This window comes from Mytilus galloprovincialis, chromosome 3 (assembly GCF_965363235.1).
Source record: "Mytilus galloprovincialis chromosome 3, xbMytGall1.hap1.1, whole genome shotgun sequence".
NCBI lineage: Eukaryota > Metazoa > Mollusca > Bivalvia > Mytilida > Mytilidae > Mytilus > Mytilus galloprovincialis.
The window spans coordinates 39626540-39647397 of NC_134840.1; the positions used below are offsets into that span (position 1 = coordinate 39626540).

Here is a 20858-nt window from a genome sequence, read left to right on the forward strand (position 1 = left end):
TGAGTGTTTTTCAGTTTGAATTCATGTACAATTACTACTGAGACTGCACTGTTTGAGAAAAAAGTTGATTTTGGGAATAATTTTAAGCCATTTTTTTTCAAATTGGGATTCTTCTCCCGGGGAAAAAGCCTTTATTCTCCACTAATTTAAGGCAAACAATATCACTGTACAGAGATGCTTTTTTGCAATATTAACCCATTTTCAATGAATATGCTTCAAAGCAAGATGTTGTGAACGAAATTAAAGAGATGAAACTATGTGTTGTCTATGCAGGGAAAGTGCTGGACTGTCCCGTCTGAGATAATGATTTGAATTCATTTCTTAAATTAAGATCAAGAATAAAATAACTACAAAGCCATTACTGAACAATGAAAATGAGGTCAAATGAACTTTAAATTAGGGGCATATATTATCATCGGATGTTGTCTAATGCTTAGTCCGTTGCTGTGTGTGTTACATTTTAATGTTGTGTCGTTGTTCTCCTCTAATATTTAATGTGGTTCCCTCAGTTTTAGTTTGTTACCCCGATTTTGTTTTTTGTCCATAGATTTATGAGTTTTGAACAGCGGTATACTACTGTTGCCTTTATTTATATACATGATATATCTGTATCCTGATAATTTTAACCTTATGACATGTGAAATTAAGAGAGGTTTTAATTCTGTAACTAAACTTGAGAAAGACACAATTATGATAATACTGTCTTTTTCATTTCATATTTACCTGTTCTTTTGGCATAATCATCCTCTTTCATTTCAAATTTCTCAACTTTAGATAAGTCTTCAAATTCTCCTAATTTAATTGTTGAATCTACCACCTACAAAAAAGCAACAGTTCAAAGGGGAGTAACTCAAACAATCCATATATGACAAATACACACCTAGTCCTGCTTATGGTTACAAGAGCGCAATTATTTGTTTACATTTTACCAGCAAGTTTTTTACCCCAAGATGGTACTCAGAATAGAATCCTATACGGCTTCTGATTGGTTAATACAGGATTGGAGTTACATTTAATCGAAAGCTTATCCAATTAGGTTTAAAAATTGCCGAAAATCATATTCACATTTTATGAAGTATAGAAAATATCTTCAATTTCTGCACGTCGGAGCCATTAAAAATATGCCTTTTTCATTAAGCGAAAAAAGTAGACGATTTTTTTCAACTGCATTTTAAGTCAATTTGAGCCGCATGACCCTATATTTTATTTTGGTTGTAATGCAACACTGGCATTTGTACTAACAGGAACTGCCACCCGTTTTTCCCTAGTTTGTGTAGTCTTCGAGAAAAAAAATACGGAACACTAGTGGTACCCTATGGAAAATGCATTACGAATAATTGCGCTCTTGTAACCTATAGAGAAATGACACTTTTTTTTAATAAGGCTTTGAAAAATATCAAAAATTGTCATTTTGCTCGGAAAAAATGTGAAATTGTGAGAAACGGGGTCAAATGGACTTTTCATCAACGTGAATTCATGCTATAGTCTGTTTCCTATTTGTATTTATTTCTATATCTGAATCTAGGGTGGGCTCGAATGTCGACAAAGTATGAAGAGAATGCAACGTTTTTGTGATATCTACTGTTTCTATAGGAAAAAGCATGTATTTATCTTGAATTTGAAGGCAAATTTTGGTTTTTAACCTTAACAACCGTGTCTCAGTTGCTATTCTAGCAAAAAGCTAATTTCGTGAAAATTGGCCAAAAGGGTCCCTAAGCAAATACCAACGATTTAGTTAAATTGCAAAGTAGAAAAATTGATCTTGGCATTGCATATCGTAGTCCAAGAATAGTTTCTCTTGCCAAAGTAGAAATAGTATCATATTTTCAACATTTGGAAAAACTATAGTCTGTTTCAAAAACGTGTTTTTTCAAGAAATGGTTTCATATATAGCCATTCTTCAAAAATTCGATGTAGCTTTTCCATATCAAAACGGTTTTGTCGACAATATGATCAGTGCTGGATGACCTTCGAAAAATTAGGCCAATAAATTAACATTATCTTCATGTCTCTTTGACCAGTACCGTATTTGGTGAAAAAATCAGTTCCAATTTTAGGCCTGATCGGCGGGCAAAAACTAATTCTCCAAATTCAGAGAGTGATCAGATAATGTTTTCAAGATGTGATATCATCTAGATAGACGCCAGCGCGACTTTTGGCGCGGGCGCTTAATTTTCAGAAATTTTTTTCCCTACCGTATAGGTTACAAGAGCGCAATTATTTGTTTACATTTTACCGGCAAGTTTTTTACTCCAAGATGGTACTCAGAATAGAATCCTATACGGCTTCTGATTGGTTGATACAGGATTGGAGTTACATTTAATCGAAAGCTTATCCAATTAGGTTTAAAAATTGCCGAAAATCATATTCACATTTTACGAAGTATAGAAAATATCTTCAATTTCTGCACGTCGGAGCCATTAAAAATATGCCTTTTTCATTAAGCGAAAAAAGTAGACGATTTTTTTCAACTGCATTTTAAGTCAATTTGAGCCGCATGACCCGATATTTTTTTTTGGTTGTAATGCAACACTGGCATTTGTACTAACAGGAACTGCCACCCATTTTTCCCTATTTTGTGTAGTCTTCGAGAAAAAAAATACGGAACACTAGTGGTACCCTATGGAAAATGCATTACGAATAATTGCGCTCTTGTAACCTTATGGGGTTTACAATAGCACTACTCCTGTTAAATGTATCTTTATTCTTTGGCACATCTGAATATGTCAAATCAATGACTAATCTTAAAAACAACAAGAGGCTGACATTAGTCTGCCCTGTAACAATCACATGGTTACCACAATCTCTTTGTTTTTAAGTATAGTTCTAATAAGACTTCTTCTTTAAGAAAAATCTGATTTCACTTTGTTACTTATAAAGTACTAATCCATTGTAATACTTGCCACTGTTCTTGAAGACCACTGTTTGGTACAAAGTAATGGACAGTCGGATGGATGAACAGATGAGGAAAAATCTATATGACATTATGCCCTTATCAGATTATTGGAAGGGCATAACAAATTATGTAACTTTTTTGTTGTGCTTAAACATTTTTACTAAGTAAATAATAGGTGACTACAAGTCACTACATCAACATAACATGACACATATTTTAGATTTTATGCATGACTAATCAAAAGTATTATCATCATGTATCAAATCTTAATTCTTTTAGTTACACATTACACATTAACCCAGATACAGAATTTTCTGTATCTAAACCTTTACAACTTCATATAAGATGTGGCCCACAACCTGTTTTGATCTTATGCACCACTGATGAGTCTTATGTAGATGAAACACTTAAAAAGTTTTTACAAAAATGAATGGGTCTATGATGTTTCATCCCCAAGGTATCATCATCCCAGTAGTAAGTGATTTTGTGTTGACAGGAAATATCATTGATATGTTCATTTTCTGTAAATATACTGTGTACAAAATGTTGAATCATTTGAAAAATTGAAAGTTTTTCTATCCCCAGCCCTGGTATACATTGTCTGCTGTATTTTGCACAACTTTTCATAATTTTCAGCATTTGAAGCTCAACTTTGTATTTAATTTGGCTTATATTTTACCAACTGTTAAATCAAGCGCCACTGATGAGTCTTAATATAGAAGACACATGTGTCAAATGAACAATTATATAAGCCTGGTATCTTTGATGAGTTTGATGTCAATGCTCGTGGATGTTGTATTCCCAGGGTATCACCAGCCTGGTAGTTCAGTATCTTTGATGAGTTTGATGTCAATGCTCGTGGATGTTGTATTCCCAGAGTATCACCAGCCTGGTAGTTCAGTATCTTTGATGAGTTTGATGTCAATGCTCGTGGATGTTGTATTCCCAGAGTATCACCAGCCTGGTAGTTCAGTATCTTTGATGAGTTTGATGTCAATGCTCGTGGATGTTGTATTCCCAGAGTATCACCAGCCTGGTAGTTCAGTATCTTTGATGAGTTTGATGTCAATGCTCGTGGATGTTGTATTCCCAGAGTATCACCAGCCTGGTAGTTCAGTATCTTTGATGAGTTTGATGTCAATGCTCGTGGATGTTGTATTCCCAGAGTATCACCAGCCTGGTAGTTCAGTATCTTTGATGAGTTTGATGTCAATGCTCGTGGATGTTGTATTCCCAGGATATCACCAGCCTGGTAGTTCAGTATCTTTGATGAGTTTGATGTCAATGCTCGTGGATGTTGTATTCCCAGGGTATCACCAGCCTGGTAGTTCAGTATCTTTGATGAGTTTGATGTCAATGCTCGTGGATGTTGTATTCCCAGGGTATCACCAGCCTGGTAGTTCAGTATCTTTGATGAGTTTTTAAAAAAGTCTAGCATGCAGCAATATATAAGAATAATTTAAAAGACAATCAACTTTGAAACCAAGGTCAACTGGATGTAAGGTGTACATGTCTAGGTGACATTCATCTAAAAACTAAATGTAAGGTGCACATGCTTAAGTATTCATCTAAAAGTTGAATTCTGCCCATCATGCAAATGGGCATCTGATAAACAGTATGTTTTTTAAACAGTAACCACAGGTGACTCCATAAATCACTCTTGCTGATGTTGAATGAATCACTATAAGAAATACTCTAAATTAAGGTCTGGTCAATATCAATGTCACCTACTAAATATAACCAGAGATATATTTTTAGAGTATATCATTTCATCAACAATAATCCCCAAACTTGATTCTAAAAAGATATACCTTGTACATACAATGTATGTCAATCTCTAAGTTAGAAGAAGACAGCTGCTTTTTTAGAATTGACAACACATGCTGTCATTAAAAATGATGAACGACTCAGGGGTTATAAGACACTGACAGGAAATGTGAGCCCATATATCTATGAAGATCCTGAATACCATATGACGACACAGTAGTATCATGTACAGGATTGTTGAACATATATGTCTGCATTAAACTTTTCTACATGATGTAGGCGTGGAATTAATCATGTATTACAGAAATATTAGGCTAGCATATTTAAACTGTACACAAATTTTTCATAGTTACTTACATGAAGACGACAACCATCATCTACAGGATAGGAACCAAACATAACTTCATCATTGTCTATTTTACTCAGAAGCTTATTGTCTTTACTGTATAGCTCTAACTTCATGTTGGCTGATTGGGAACCAGTTAAAAGCTCTAATTTGTTCTAAAAATATTGAAAAAATGTACATGGTGAAATATATTATTCATTGCATATGTAAATTAATTCACTTATATTTATCCTATTAATTTGTCCAATAAATAAGTAACTAACACATTTACACCTCTGACAAGTATATTTTTCATCAAATGATAAAAAAAAAAAGAAGTTCACAAATGCCTTCATACATGTACATGACATTATCATGATCAGTCTCATTTCAATCACAGTTCTTGTCCTATAAAGTCAGGAGCCTTTTATTCAGTGGTTTGTTGCTGTCTGCCATACATGACTATTTGTTTCTCATTTGTTGTTTTTATCATAAATCAGGCTGTTTGTAAATTATTTTGAATTGCATGAATTTAACACTTTGTCATGCCTTGGCCTGTAATAAATTTCTACACAGTATGGGTTTGCTCATTGTTGAAGGTCAAACATTGACCTGTAGTTCTGCGATAACAAATAAGAAACAGACTTTGCTAGGAAATGATATGAATATATGTATACAAGATCATAGCCCAATCACACCCGTTGAAATACAGAAACTTTTGGGTGTATATATTGACAAAAATTTGGACTGGAAATTTCAAATTGACTATGTATGTAAAAACTTAAGTTCTTGTATTGCACTGCTATCTAGAATTATGAAATTTTTGAATATAAGTAGTAGAAAGCTGTTTTATAATGCTTATATTCTGCCCATATTTGATTTTTGTTGCTCAATATGGGGAAATTGCTATGAGGATGGATATAAAAAAATTCTTAAAATGCAGAAAAGACCTTCAAGGATTATACTTGATGCACCAATACTAACACCTAGTATAAATTTATTTAAAGAGCTAAAATGGTTGAATTTCAAATCTAGAATTTCATATCATAAACTTATTCTTCTTCATAAAATTTTAAACGATAAAGTACTATTAGTTAAAGGAACTCTGTTGTCCAATTGTTAACCTACATAGTAGAAATCTAAGGTCATCTGCAAATAATAATTTAGCTGTTGTACGACCGAACACAAATTCAATGAAGAAATGTTTTGCATATAGCTCATCAATACTTTGGAATAAACTACCAAATGAAATAAAATATTGTGAAAACCTGGACACTTTTAAACAAAAATGTGTTGATTTCTTGACTAAAAATGATTTATAACAACTTACTCAAATATTCTAATGATTTGTAAATATATATATATGAATTTATTTTCCTCTTGTTCTCTAGACAATTTATAGTTGGCATGAATATTGCATTTACATACACAACATAATATGTTAGAAACTGTAAGCTTTGTAATATTTGTACTGTTTGTTCTTCGTGAGGGCCTCAAGGTAGATTAGCAAAAGCTTATTGAGTCACCCTCTTTAAATAAATTCATTACTTACTTACTAATGGGGCAGCCATTCAGTCTAGTACAGTGTAGGTTTCTTATGCACCTTAAAGATATTAGTCCTCCTTAATGATTATTGGACATGGTAACATCACAAAAGTTCCCATAAAATTTTGATTGATTTGATCTTTGGTGTTTTTATAATGCCACTTTTAAGCGCATTTAGGCAATGTCATGCCGGCCAGTTTTTATTAGTTGAGGAAGCCTGAGTGCAGAGAGAAAACCATGACCTTCGATAGGAAAACTGACAATCTTGGTCAATTAAGATTGGAGTTGAGTGCACCCACACTAACAGGGTTCGAACTCCTGATCCAAAAATTCCCAGGGCCACAAAAAAAAAGTGATTGAAGTGCACAGGGGGGTAACTTCGATATTTTTTTGGTAGGGGTGTGCCATTTTTGCCTCAAAAAACGTACCCATTTTAATATAACATTCACTGAAATTCAGTACCTTTAGTTATATAAATATTTAAGAAAGAATGACCTATACTTATATACAATATTTAAAATATGACCCATGCTTATATAAGCACTAACTCATCATCACTCATAATTCATAAATATACCAGCTACCCTTAAGCTTTTATATATGACTTGACATCGTTTGGTGCACGTCAGATTCCCAAATATCGATAAGTTCACTGAATGTCGCATCAGCATCTTTTTCAGATTTGCATCTTGATCTAATACTTGCCACTGAACTTCATTAGGGGATGGTAGTGCGTCTTAGAGAAAACAAAAGAATTGGTGTATCTAAATAAATCAATCATCAGGGACCTTAATGTGATTTCAATGAACATATGCCTTCACATTATATGATTTTGGGAAAGACTAAATCATCATTGAAATTTATTGTTTACATTAGCTACCTTCAAATCTGCAACTGATAAATCTTTTTGAAACCTTCGTTCTGTTCCAAAAGAATTAGCTGAACTTGTAACATTTATAGTCACAATACTTTGCGTGATTACAGAAAACTCGGACATTTTTGAAATTCAAATAGAAACAATATTCTAGAATAATCACAACATAAACATGTGCTTTGAACTCGTCTAAACGAGATCACGTTGTTTATCACGTGACAGCTCATTACGTTGCAGTCTATTTATACCTAGAGGAAATAATTCATGTTGCGAAACTGTTATTTTGATGTATTTAGACATAATGTAGCGTTATATTTGTCAAAATAACTCGGATTTTGCTGTGTCGATTAGAACCAAAGGACAAAATGATGTCATGAACGAGAATTCACGTTAGAGAACATGGCGGCCACTGAAAAACAGTGGTTTGTTGGTGAAGATGGATGTATATCCGTTGGAGAACCAACAAGAAGTGTAACATACAATTCCGCCTTGAATTCAATTATTGTATCAACTAAGGAACCATCAGTGAAGATTTATGATGTAGCTTCCGGCTCTATTCTCCAGAAATCGAATGTATCGGGTACATATAAACACCCCCCTTTTTGTATACAAAGTATTTACACACACATCCTGGTCAACTTACTCTGAATTTACCATAAAGTTTATCAGTTTATTAATAAAAATGAATTTATCTTAAACCTGATATCATTGTAGTATCACACTTGCATAATGAATATTGAAAAAATATTCTTTTATAAATGCATGATCATCATGATCATGTTTTCTCAGGGTACAAGTCAAATCGGCACCTGGTAAAACCGGCACCTGGTTAAATCGACATCTAGTCAAATCGGCACCTATTTAAAGTCAATTAGGCATCCAATAATGTATATAAATAATTCAACCCTTAAAAATGTGAATAAACATGATAAAATTAGGTTAATATACACCTTATCGCTAATCCCGACTGACCCTGCCGCTTGAACTTTTGACGCATACAACAATCACTTTTCCATTGTGGCGTCAGATATTTTGTTTTATGACGTCAAAATTTTACGGGAACCTGTGTGAGATCCAGTAATGGCGGACAAATAGCGATAAGGTGTATTTCTGGCCAACCCCTTCCTTATCTAACTCTACTTGGGTAAATACTGTAAAATTTCTGGACAACCCATTCCTTATTTCTACTGCTTTTGCTTAAAATACTGTTAAAAATATATATTAAACAAATCTAACATGGTAGCCGAATTGGCTATATCAAGTGCAGATTTAACCAGGTGCCAATTTGACTATACCGGGTGCCGAATTGACCAGGTGCCGATTTGTCTAGAATTCGTTTTCTCACAGCACTTCCAACAAAAACCACAAGGTACAAATAAATATACAGTGGAGTCCCCGGTGTCGGCGCAGCCGGTGATAACGCACATTAGCTGATTTCGTCATATCAACACAGTAACACAAATAAAATTGTTATTGTTTTAGCATTCTGGAGGGATAAAAAAGTTCAAGAGTAAAATAGTAACTGCAATCCCGTGATTTACAATATTTGGCCAATTTCCATTAAAAAAATTATACATCAGATAAAATTTGTTTTATTTAAGTGAAATTTATATCAGATTGAAATAATTTTTGTTCTGCATCCTTGGCAGTGTGCTTGGTTCAAATTCAGCTATATTTCGTAGCAGCTGCAGAAAATCTTTCATAAAAATCAAAATAAGCTATTTTTGGAAGGCATGCACGAAATCACCGGACATTGGAGGAACTCTCAGAACGGGTTTCCTTAATTTTGGACATACATAACACAAAACCTTGAGGTTGAAGCCATACAAACAGATAATTTTATGAAATAAAAGTATGTTTTGAATGTGTTCACACAAATTTATCCAATTATTGGTTTTATCAGTTGAATGAAGTGAAGTCATAAGTCTTAGGTGCGCGGATACACCAGACTGCACCGTATACCTTATATATATCTTTAATGAACCCTTCAATAGACACTGTCAAGCAAGTGGTTCTGAGGAGTTTATGTAAATCAGTAAAATATATTTATATTTCATCATTTGTTCATTGTTCTATCAAGAATATGGAATCAAAGTTACTTTTCTGTCTCATCACTTCCCTTTTCCCAAATATCAGGGTTCTCGCTAAGGATTTTTGAAGGCGAGTCCATGGACTCTTCATTTTTAGCCATGATGAGTCCAACAGTAAAAAGAAAATATTTTATTCCTATATAATGTAATATTTTAGGTTCCATTTTCTTACAGAGCAATGAAATGACATTAAATTCAGGTCACTTTTAAACTTTTGCTATAAAATGATAAAATGATGATATTTGTGTTTAACTGTGTTTAGTTTATACAAAATATTTCAATCTTGATGCATCTGTGGACTCACCAGTTTTGAAAATGGTGAGTCCAGACACATTTTGATGAGGACTCATGGACTCGCCTTAGTTAGAACCCTGAATATATCTTATGGCTATTTGGAAATCTGCAGCGGTTGACTTGAGAATCTGTGTCTCTTGAATGTTGACGTCATACAATAATCACTTTTCCATTGTGGTGTGAGAAATCTTCCATTTCTCTTATGTCATCAAAATTTTATGAGAACCTTTTTGATGTCCAGTAACAGACTGTCAGGTTCTGAAAAAGTCATGGTTCTAAGATTTTGACCAGCAATATTTGCAAAGGACCGGCACAATTATAGTATTTTGCAATACAGTTAATAGTGAATACTATCATATTTTCCTTGAGGACCACAAGGGGGGAAAAAGAATTTTTATACAACTGCGAAAGTATAATGGTATGTTGTCGTCTTCTGCATGTCCGAAGACACATTGGTTTCCAGACAATAACTTTAGTTTACGTGAATGGATCACTTTGAAATTTAATAAAAAGGTTCAATACCATAAAGGGAAGGTTGAGATTGATTTGTACGAGTATGGATCTGTCTGACATTGTACCTCAAGGTTCCAAGTCACAAAAGGAAGACAGGGATTATAAGGGTTATTACCCCATTTATGCAGGAATTAGGGGCCAAAAAAGGGCCAAAAACGAGCATATTTCTAGTTTCCAGATATTAAATTGTGTTAAAGTGTATGGATCTCTCTGAAATTGTACTACACGGTTCCATACTACAAAGGAAACTTTAGGAACGGCAGGGATCGAGTGTAGGGGTAATTGCTCCAAGGGTGGATTCAAAAAGTTTTGGGGGTTCCATTTTTTTTAAAGGGTTCAAGAAAAAATCTTTAATTGCACAGTATATATATTTGCGCAATAGATTTGTAAGATCTTGATATTTGTTTTGTGTCAGAAAACCTATATTATGTCAAAAATTTGATAACAATCCAAAATCAGACAGTATCATGCTTGAATATTGTGTCCAAATTTGGCCCAACTGTTCAGGGTTCAACCTCTGCTGTCGTATCAGGCTGCGCTCAGTGAAGCATTTTATTCATTTATGATTAAAGAAGTTCATAGATATAGATTTTTATTTTTGTAAGAAACATTATCATGGGATTTAGATTATGAATATGAATGCCTTTACTCTAATATAGCTAATCGTTATACCTGTATAGTGTGGTCATCATCATATGTTACCTTGATAATGGTCCTTGCAAAGACAAAACATAGGAGTATAGATTAGTTTTCTAGCAAAAAGCTGTTTATTCTAGAAAATTAGTTATGAGAAAAGATTAGGCTTTTTCAATTCACCTACATTTATTTTGATAATTTGAAGTGTATTAACATGATTAGTGTACATGATGTAAAATAATCATTAATGTAAAATTTTCTATATTTTAGCTCATGGATCTGAAGCTATTCGATGTATTTATTTACCAGAAAGCAATAGAGTTGTGTTCTGCGATGAATCGTGTATTGGAGTACGGAGTGATTTGAAGGGGATGCTGTTACTGGATACAGCTCTGCAAGCTCCAGTAAAGAAAAATGAGGAAAAAGTGAAAGTAGAAATCCCTCTGGCTGAGGTTAGTTAATACATTTCAAATACAGTTGTCTAAATTTTAGTATTTCCTTTTGGACTTGACATTACGCAAGGAGTATATAATGTACCTTAAAAGTTTTTCAATGGTTCAAGGGTTCATCTTTTTTCTGAAATCATGAATAAAATTTAAAATCTGCTGTAAATCTGGTTTTGTGATTTTTCAGTCAACCATGAAAATAAAAACAAAAATCACCCGAAGATGTGAAACTTGACATTAAATCACTGTCACAATATCAGGCCAAGTGAGCAACAATATTGTCTTTGAAATTTTGACTTCTCTCTAAAGAAGCTTCAAGGAGAAGTTATTGTCGCCCTCAATTTTTAGTAAAATTCCCAAATGTCTCCTCGTGATTGTAAAAAATCATGATCCAAATGTAATATTTATGAAATGAACATGGTATTCTCAACTTCAGTCTTGAAATGTCCAATCTTTTCCTCATAAGCTAAAAAAGGCAGACAGGCATTCCTATAATTAAAAAAATACAAGAGAAAAACATTATTTTGCGACATTAGTTAAGTTCCATCTTGTTTGTTATTGAAATTGAAGATGGTGCCTTTATTTCCTTTCAAATTTCTAAAAATTAACTTAAATATGTAATCCATACAAATGTAATATATTAGTTTATAACAAAGACAGCATCCTTATGATATTTTACCAAGTTGTCAAAAACATAAACAGAATACAAAGTTCAGTACATCTGCAATATTAAAATTTGGAGGCCTTTGATATACAAGAACAAAATCTATAAGAACTAGAATCGTGCATTCCTGCTTATCTGCATCTTATTATACTTACAAATTAATTTCAGGCTACACATTTGCTGAAGTCTCTAACAAGTGCAGAACTTCCAGGTGTAGACAATGTTGATGAGGTAGTGAAAGAATTAGAAAAGGGCATTGAGCTTACACAGGAGACTACCAAGGGCAGTTTAAAGATCTCAAAGGTAATGTATTCAGACTGCATTCATGTTATAAATTTATGAGGACACTGAATGGAAAAAGATAAACTGGGATCCAGTAGCCCAGTCTCTTTTACACTGTACATTTTGGGCTGTGCCATAAATTTTGTATGAAAATGTCAGTATTTCTTATTTTAATTGTTCATATTGTAACAAGGTGGGCCCCAAGGAGGCTGCATTTCTGTAGTAAGACATTGTTATACATGTTAATGAAAGGGAAGGAATTGGTAAGACAGTGATCCAACATGTAATTTAAAACAGACAAAGAGGTCACCAGCTCTCCCTCCACAGTTGTCAACAGGTAAATCAAAACAGACAAAGAGGTCACCAGCTCTCCCTCCACAGTTGTCAACAGGTAAATCAAAACAGACAAAGAGGTCACCAGCTCTCCCTCCACAGTTGTCAACAGGTAAATCAAAACAGACAAAGAGGTCACCAGCTCTCCCTCCACAGTTGTCAACAGGTAAATCAAAACAGACAAAGAGGTCACCAGCTCTCCCTCCACAGTTGTCAACAGGTAAATCAAAACAGACAAAGAGGTCACCAGCTCTCCCTCCACAGTTGTCAACAGGTAAATCAAAACAGACAAAGAGGTCACCAGCTCTCCCTCCACAGTTGTCAACAGGTAAATCAAAACAGACAAAGAGGTCACCAGCTCTCCCTCCACAGTTGTCAACAGGTAAATCAAAACAGACAAAGAGGTCACCAACTCTCCCTCCACAGTTGTCAACAGGTATAACCAAATAACAAGCACTCAGTTGTCCTAAAATCTTTGTTTAAAAGTTGTCAATAATTCAATAGGTTTTGTGTCTGAAACCAAACCGATATTCAAACTTGACAATGAACAACATAAAAAAGTTGCATCAAGATTTGGATCCAGAACTTAAAAGATGTGACTAGGAAGAAATAGTTTATCAAGGCAAAAGATGCTGGAATAATAAAAACTGTCATGTAGCTGTCACTTTTTTTGGTGATTTAAGGCTTTTAAGCTTTTATATTTGGAGGTTGTATGTTTGATCCTGAATTTATTTTTATGTTTATTTAGGAAGAAGGGGTGGTATGATTGCCAATGAGACAACATTAATATAATGAAATATGTAGACAGCTCTCTAACAGGCAAAATACCCTAACTTTAAAAATATATGGTCATACACTACAGGCACGGGGACACATTCTACTGCATCCAGTTTGTATTTGACATTCATATTCAAAATTGGTGAAAATGTGCCTTTGGACTTTCAAATTCTTGGCCTTTTATTCAAATCTTTTTACTGAGTTCATGTGACATTTGTTTCTTTCCAATGCATTTTTTTTTCAAAATGTTGCTTTTTCTGATTCTAAATAAACCAGACAAAGTTAAAACAAGAAAGTCATCATATATGATTTTTCAAGGAATAAGTTCACCTCAACAATATTTATATTTATTTTAGTGGGCAACTGTTTGTGTAGAAATTCAGCATTGCATTTTGAAGAATGTATGTTCCAGTTTAGTGACAGAAATGAAGAAATTAAGTCTGTTCAACCCAGGATTGTCTGCTGCCTCTGCTGTTAGTGATCGTTTATCTTACCTATTGAACAACCACATGTCTGATAGCAGTAGTTCTACAGTTGAAAGGTTACTGATGTACAGTGAGGCAGCCAGACAGGACACCTTCAGGAAATGGCCTCATATGAATTACAAGTAAGATTAATCATCATTATAATTTTTTGTTACATTTCTGGATTTGGAACAAAGGTGTAACTTCTGTACGTGTTCCAAATAGCATGTGTATTTCATTATCTAATGTTATTTTGAAAGAAAAATGTTCAGCACCAGAAATGAAAAAAAAACCAAAGAAACTATTACTATTCATCTGCTATTGGTTGAGAACTTACAAAAATAGTTTATAGTAATTTGTTATGAGATTTTCATTCTGAGAGTAAACAATATTATTTGTCAATTACAGATGGGCACTTCCAGATCCTATGGCTCAAGCAGGATTTTACCATCAGCCTAATTCTATAGGAGATGACAGAGCTATGTGCTTCACTTGTAATGTGTGTCTAGTATGCTGGGAACCAACTGATGAACCATGGTATGATCAAATGAAATAAAATAATGTGATTGAAATTGAAAATAGTTTGTGTGCATGAATAGCAACGAAATAACACTTGCAATTTATTACAAAATCAATGACCAACAAATAAAGGCTGAAAATAAACAAAAATTGTACAAACAGCAGTATCAACATTATAAGCTTTGTAATTCATGTGAAACAATAAATTTGCAGTTGATTAAATATTTCTGTTTATACAGTTTTAGGAGAAATTAGGTTAGAATGATTGCATGTTTACTCGTAGTTTGAATACAATGTTTCAGTGTAGACAGATAGATAGCATTAGTATTTAAGATAATGTGGACATAACTAGTTTTATTTAGATCGAGTCAAATTTAGCTGGGTTCAAAAGATATTAATATAAACGGGGTCAAAGAGCTTCATTTACCAATGTATTTTAACAATTATCTCTGATCAGACATGACTGAAACAACTTACTTGTGTGTTTCAAAAGGTTAATGTTTGTAGACTAAAAAGATTATTTTATATTGATAGGTCTGAACATGAGAGACATTCTCCAGCATGTCCTTTTGTAAAGGGGGAATATACACATAATGTTCCATTGAGTGGTAAGTAGTAGACAGATTCTAGAGTCATATCAAAAGAATTAATTATATTAGAACTAGAAATAAATTAGTTCAGAAATTCAGCTTCCAATTTGCGGTAAAAAGTTGACAGCTTCAGCAACACATTAACAACACAAGAAGACAACAAATTGTATCTTGGAAATTGCTGTAAACATATTCATATCAATAGGGCAACACACTATCATATGTAGCTATTTTCAGGATTATTTATTGTTATATTTGATAAGATAATTTATTGATAATTATTTTACATGCTAGTTCCTTATTCTTTATTTCTATATGAACTGTAATGTTTACATTTCATTTTTCAGTCACCTATGCTTCCCAGCCTGCTAAAAGACATGGAGACAAGAAGGACAAGGTAAAACAAAAAATCTGTTTGTTTATATGCAGTTAAAAAAAATCAAATTTTAAAAACATAAGATTAAGAAATTTATATCTAGTAAATTTTAATTGTGCATACATCCAAAAATTGACACTAAAATGTTCTCTTCCTGTAAATGAATCGGATTGATAATATATGGTGTGAGATGTTATCCATTGTCTTAAAGCAAAGACATTTAGAAAGAAAGGAAACCATTTATCAGTGTTATAATTGGGTTGATGGTTCATAACATCACAGTTATCAACTGTTGTTATTTAACGCTTTTAAATATTTTATCTTGAAGAAGGATTTGTTCTAAAATGATAATTTAAGACATTGTTTTACTCAGTACAGACAAAACTATTTTAATTGCTTGACAGAGATGCAGGAAGCAATATATATTGTTGGTTACAAAAAAAGTTATGCAAACATTCCTTGTGATCCCACACATAAATGTGCTGCTGTGTTGGGTAGATTGTGTGTTACTGGTGTAGATATTTACCACTTATACCTTTAATTGTGTGTTTCAGATTGAGTGCATCAGTAGTACAACATCTGATGATTTTGTGGCAACATCAACACTGAATGGAAATATAGTTGTTTGGAATTGTCGGCACGTAATGAAGGTAACAAGACGCTGAAAAGAACATTTTCGGCTAACCTATCTCATGTTGTAGGCCAGTTAAACTATAAATGTATTTAAGCACCTTCTAATAAATGTTGCCTGTTGAAAACTTATTAAAAATGTTCTTTGTAGAAATCATTTGACCATTGTTGACCAAAAAGTTAACATATCATCTGTTTTGGGTGTCCTTCATAAATTTATCCACAAACCCCTTCTAATCATCAATATGACAGTTGTAAAAATTTAGAAGACTAGAGAAGTGTTCAGGATTGTATAAATTATTGTAATTCAGCAATAAATAATAGAGCCGTGGTGTAGTGGTTAGTGCATCGGACTACTAACACAAAGGTACCTGCTTCGATTCCCGTTTGGGATGAAAATTTCAGGATCTCAATTTTCGGCTCTTCCTTGACACCATCTGCGAGTATGGTCTTGAGGAAACAATGATAGTCCATCGGAAGGGGACGATAAATGGCTGACCCATGTTAAGAGAGAGCCATATCTCTTGCACGTTAAAGACACCCTTGTGGATTTCGAAAAAGAGTAGGCTAATGCCGCTACAAGGCAGCACTCGCATCCGCAAAGTGGAAAGGGATTAATATAAGTTGCAAAACTTGTTTCCCAATCCACTATAAATAAATATGTTTAAACTAAATAATTTACTTAAAAGAGGGGGGGGGGAACACTAATAAAAGGCATATTATTATTTAGTTCACAGTTACACTGGTCAAAGCTGAAATGTATCGATGTTGACCACTTTATCAGGCCATTTTCCCTTTAAGACAATGCAAAAACTATTGATATTTTTCATTTCTAAAATAGTATGGTTTAAACATAATAGAATTTATATAAAATAATAATTTTTGATAAAAATTTATAATAGTTAAATACAACAGAATTAAATGTGTATAATTCAAAATTCAGTATACATTTTCTGTTTTCAATTTTGAATAATTTGTATATAGATAATATCCATGTTATAGGGCGTTTCTTTCTTTAATGATTAAGGCAAAAATTTATATTGAATGATTGAATTTTCTTGTTTTTTGCAGAGACATTGTCAGTTTAATATTGACCCAACAGAGATTTATACCACCATTGCTATGAGAACTGGTACACAGATAGAAACAGAAACAAGTATCAGCTCACCAGAAGGTGCTGAAGGGTAAGATTTCTAAATTTCTGTATTTCAATCTTTTTTCCTTTGATACCTGTGATATAAAACATAGGCATTACTTTTCTTGCAACAGGATCCACAACACCTACTGTTAGTATTTCTGATCAGGTCCTGCTCAGAATTTATACATGTTTCATCTATTATAAATAGTTGCATTTAGTATTAATCATAAAAAAAAAAAATAGCTGAATTAGTATATAAACAATTTTCCGTTTCAGAATCTAATGCATTCTGTGTAATATTTTCAAAATGTTGTGATTGGTTGAAAACGTTCTAAACAATGGAAATTGAGCCAATGATGTAGCGTTGTTTTCAATTTGGTGTACGAACAATGAGATTACCCATAGTCCTTTAGATTCTGAAAAGGCGAATTGACAAAATAACAGACAAAAGGAATCACCACCAACATCTAAGTTCTGTTAGGGAGAATTTATGTAGACAAATATATAAGACAGGTCTAAATTGAAAACAAAGGTATATATTGATGTTAATGTATATATATTTTAGTGTACATGAAGATGAAACAGATGCTATGTTAGGTGAATACAATGGTAATGGAGAAACAACAGAAATGTATGAAATACCAATACATAATGGGGAAAAACCAGGTTTGTTAAATGAAAATAGGAAGTAGTTCTGCACTAGTATTTATAAGTTATAAGTTTGAAATATTTTGGGTAGCCATTTGACAGGACTACGATGAGAGAATTTTGCGATATTAATAATACTTAGATGCCCGGTCGTAGCAGTAGCAGCACGCCATTCAACAGGACTAAGGTGATAGCATTTTGCGACATTAATAATACTTAGATGGCCCGCCGTAGCAGCAGCAGTACTAAATGTTACCCTTGTCTGTCTGTCTGTCTGTCTGTCTTGAAATTGGTTGAAGTCTCTTTTACCATTCAAGTTATGCCCTTTATAAATATAAAAATTGCTTAATATTTCATTTCCGTTTGACTCAGTCGGTTGTTTTATAACTTACACACAATGTTTATTACAACAAAACACAGATCAAATTTGACACTGTTTATTTTGAATGTTACACTAGTAAAATTGTTCATAAAAAACAGTGCTTTTGAAGATTGATAAGAAAACAGTTGAGATGTATAAATGAAAAAAGTACTGTCTGCCAACTGATTATCTTGGTTGCGTGTGTAAAATTATATCATTTAACAAATATGACCAACTGTCAAGTATATTGATCATTTTATTTTTATTTTAGTAGAACCAACCAAGACACAGTCAAGACCATGTGAGGACATAAGGGTTAAGTCGGTATGTGTGTTAAGAAAACCATTTGATGAAAAAGCATTGATTGAAAAGAGCAATGCATCAAAATCAAACAAAAAATGGAGGAGTCCACAACCAACATTACTCTGTGGAGCCTCCCTGCGGTGTCAGAAATTAACTCCTTTATCTAACAATGAAGGTATTAATGGGTCATTAGACTCCAAAACCGAAGAAGTTCAGATTATGAACCAAGTGAATGAAGTTGTGAGTTGTAATTCTAGTTCAAGAATTATTGAAGAAGATGAGAACAGTAGTTGTGAGGATGAATTGGTCAATACAGCCTCTTTCATACCACACTTACTTATGCTAGCCGTGAAAGAAACGAAAAGGAAGTCAATCAAGTCTAAAGATAAGAGAATTATACACCGTGTCAGTAGTATGACAAACAATAATGTGCCTAGTTTAGGTTCTCTAACCATGAGCCAGGACTTCTCATTATTAGAGCCTATGTTTGAAACTGATCCTGACGTTCAGATTGTTGGGGTCACTCCTGGTCCCTCTATCAGCTCTCCAAATGAAGATCAAATTATAGGATCTAGTTTTGAAACTTCAAGGAGTGATGTGAAAATCACCCGAAGTCATAGTGAAAGTGCAATTGGTAACAGTTCATCTGGTAAAGTTTCTAGTAAAGTGAAGGCAGGAACTATACTGCAGTACATAGAACTACCAAAAGAGTATCAGAGAAGTGATCTAGAAGTGGGATCTATAGTCCCAACTCTTGATAGACAACATGTCATAGTCATGGTCATTCCAAAATCCAAATCTGTGATATCAGACTGTGTTTCTTGTAATGGTAGAACTGAATCCACATTGGACCTTTTCTCTGCGGGGGGTTGCATGTTACTGTATAGATATAAGTTTGGTGATGAGTATGCTGTGCTGGAGGAAAGACCAGTATTTGTTAAATCTATAGACAGTTTAGACAATGCTGTAACAAATGTATTAGTTTTACCGTCAGATGTTTGTGAATCATCGGAAGAGGAAGATGAGGGAGGTATACATGTGCCAAATTCTCAACTTTATTCTAAGTCATGTGATGTTCAAGGACTTATTGTGGTAACTCTAGCCAGTGGAAAGTTTTGGTTAATGAATGTCTGTGATTTTGTTGTGCTTGCAGAAGTTTTACCACCTGAAAATGATAAATTTATCTCATCAACATACTGCTCAGGTAAGTCGCAATGTGTTATTTTGATAATCTTATAAGAACAAAACTGTCACGAAAACACAGCAATACAAAGATATATGATTTATTGCATTCCTAGGTAAAAGTCGTCATAACTAATCAACTTTCTCAACTTAAAAAAAACATTGCTGTCAAATAGCTTATGAACAATTATCACATAGAAAGATCAAACATTGTCAAAGGAAGTTTTAAAAATAATAACAATAAGAAATTTAACTGAACAAAATTCCATCAGTATCTTTATAAATTATGTATGTCTCTACAGATAATGAAATAATTCTTGTCACATTTTTCTACACTCGCACAATATTTTTAATACCACACATGATCTTATATTTTAACTGAGGCTTGCAAAGTCTAAATTGTTTTTAACAAAAACACAGATAGAACAACGGAATTCAAACACAATTGTACCAATGGTAATATTTGAATTATCTGTGATTAGTATTTCAAACATTCATAACGTTTATAAGTAATGAGGTTTTGAGTTTTCTCACAAGGGAATGTCAGTTGGTCATCAAAAGAAATCAATTGTTGTTTTTTTTTCAAATATGCTTATTTGCATTTAGCTTTTAAAGATCTTCTTTTTCAAATACATACAATGAAACTATTCAAGAATAACAACAACCATCAGAAGAAAACTTTGTTGCAAAAACCATCTGAAAATCATACTGTAAAGTCGATTGTGATATGCATGGTTTTCAGAAATTTATTTTAATAAAAATTACATTCTGTCATTGTATTTTATTTTGCCTTTATTGTTTAAATATTAGAAACTGAATTATTGAATTTGTAAATCTTTTTTTTTAAAGGTATAGAGAGATTATGTTTAAGTTCAGAGAATGGTAAATTACATTTCTACCAGTTATGTGAACAGAGTCCTGTACAGATAGAACTTACAGCAGACTCCCCAGATGGTGTTTGTAATGGGGATATCTTCCATGAACCTGAGGTCAACCACATCAAATCAGATACTGATGTCACAGACAAAGTAGACAAGAAAATTTCTGGTAATTGAAATTAGATTTTGATGGGGATAATACCTTCATGTTGGTTGACCTGACTTAACTCTAATTTTGTTTACTTTCAGATTCTGTATAAAATAGAGTAAGATTGATTAAAACATAATTTTGTTATGTTCAAATATTTATCATATCTCTTTGTTTTA

General features: G+C 33.2%; 2 protein-coding genes across 5 annotated transcripts in view; one reads left to right on the forward strand and one right to left on the reverse strand.

Annotated features, from left to right (window-relative positions):
• LOC143067913 (tubulin-folding cofactor B-like) overlaps positions 1-7615 on the reverse strand; it is a 30858-nt gene extending 23243 nt beyond the window's left edge. The window contains exons 1-3 of the mRNA XM_076241538.1: positions 7414-7615; positions 5021-5164; positions 724-817 (exon numbers count right to left, since the gene is read on the reverse strand). Coding sequence (XP_076097653.1) covers positions 724-817; positions 5021-5164; positions 7414-7530 — 355 coding nt within the window. The 5' untranslated portion in view covers positions 7531-7615. The remainder of the gene's footprint in view (positions 1-723; positions 818-5020; positions 5165-7413) is intronic.
• A 22-nt stretch (positions 7616-7637) lies between these two features.
• LOC143067912 (dual E2 ubiquitin-conjugating enzyme/E3 ubiquitin-protein ligase BIRC6-like) overlaps positions 7638-20858 on the forward strand; it is a 67542-nt gene continuing 54321 nt past the window's right edge. For 3 of the 4 annotated variants that reach the window (XM_076241533.1, XM_076241537.1, XM_076241536.1), the window contains exons 1-12: positions 7638-7987; positions 11211-11392; positions 12219-12353; positions 13799-14049; positions 14315-14443; positions 14960-15033; positions 15363-15412; positions 15946-16041; positions 17093-17205; positions 17725-17825; positions 18440-19675; positions 20503-20700. In XM_076241533.1, the coding sequence (XP_076097648.1) occupies positions 7807-7987; positions 11211-11392; positions 12219-12353; positions 13799-14049; positions 14315-14443; positions 14960-15033; positions 15363-15412; positions 15946-16041; positions 17093-17205; positions 17725-17825; positions 18440-19675; positions 20503-20700 (2746 nt within the window). In that variant the 5' untranslated portion in view covers positions 7638-7806. The remainder of the gene's footprint in view (positions 7988-11210; positions 11393-12218; positions 12354-13798; positions 14050-14314; positions 14444-14959; positions 15034-15362; positions 15413-15945; positions 16042-17092; positions 17206-17724; positions 17826-18439; positions 19676-20502; positions 20701-20858) is intronic. The other variant, XM_076241534.1, reaches the window with a different exon arrangement.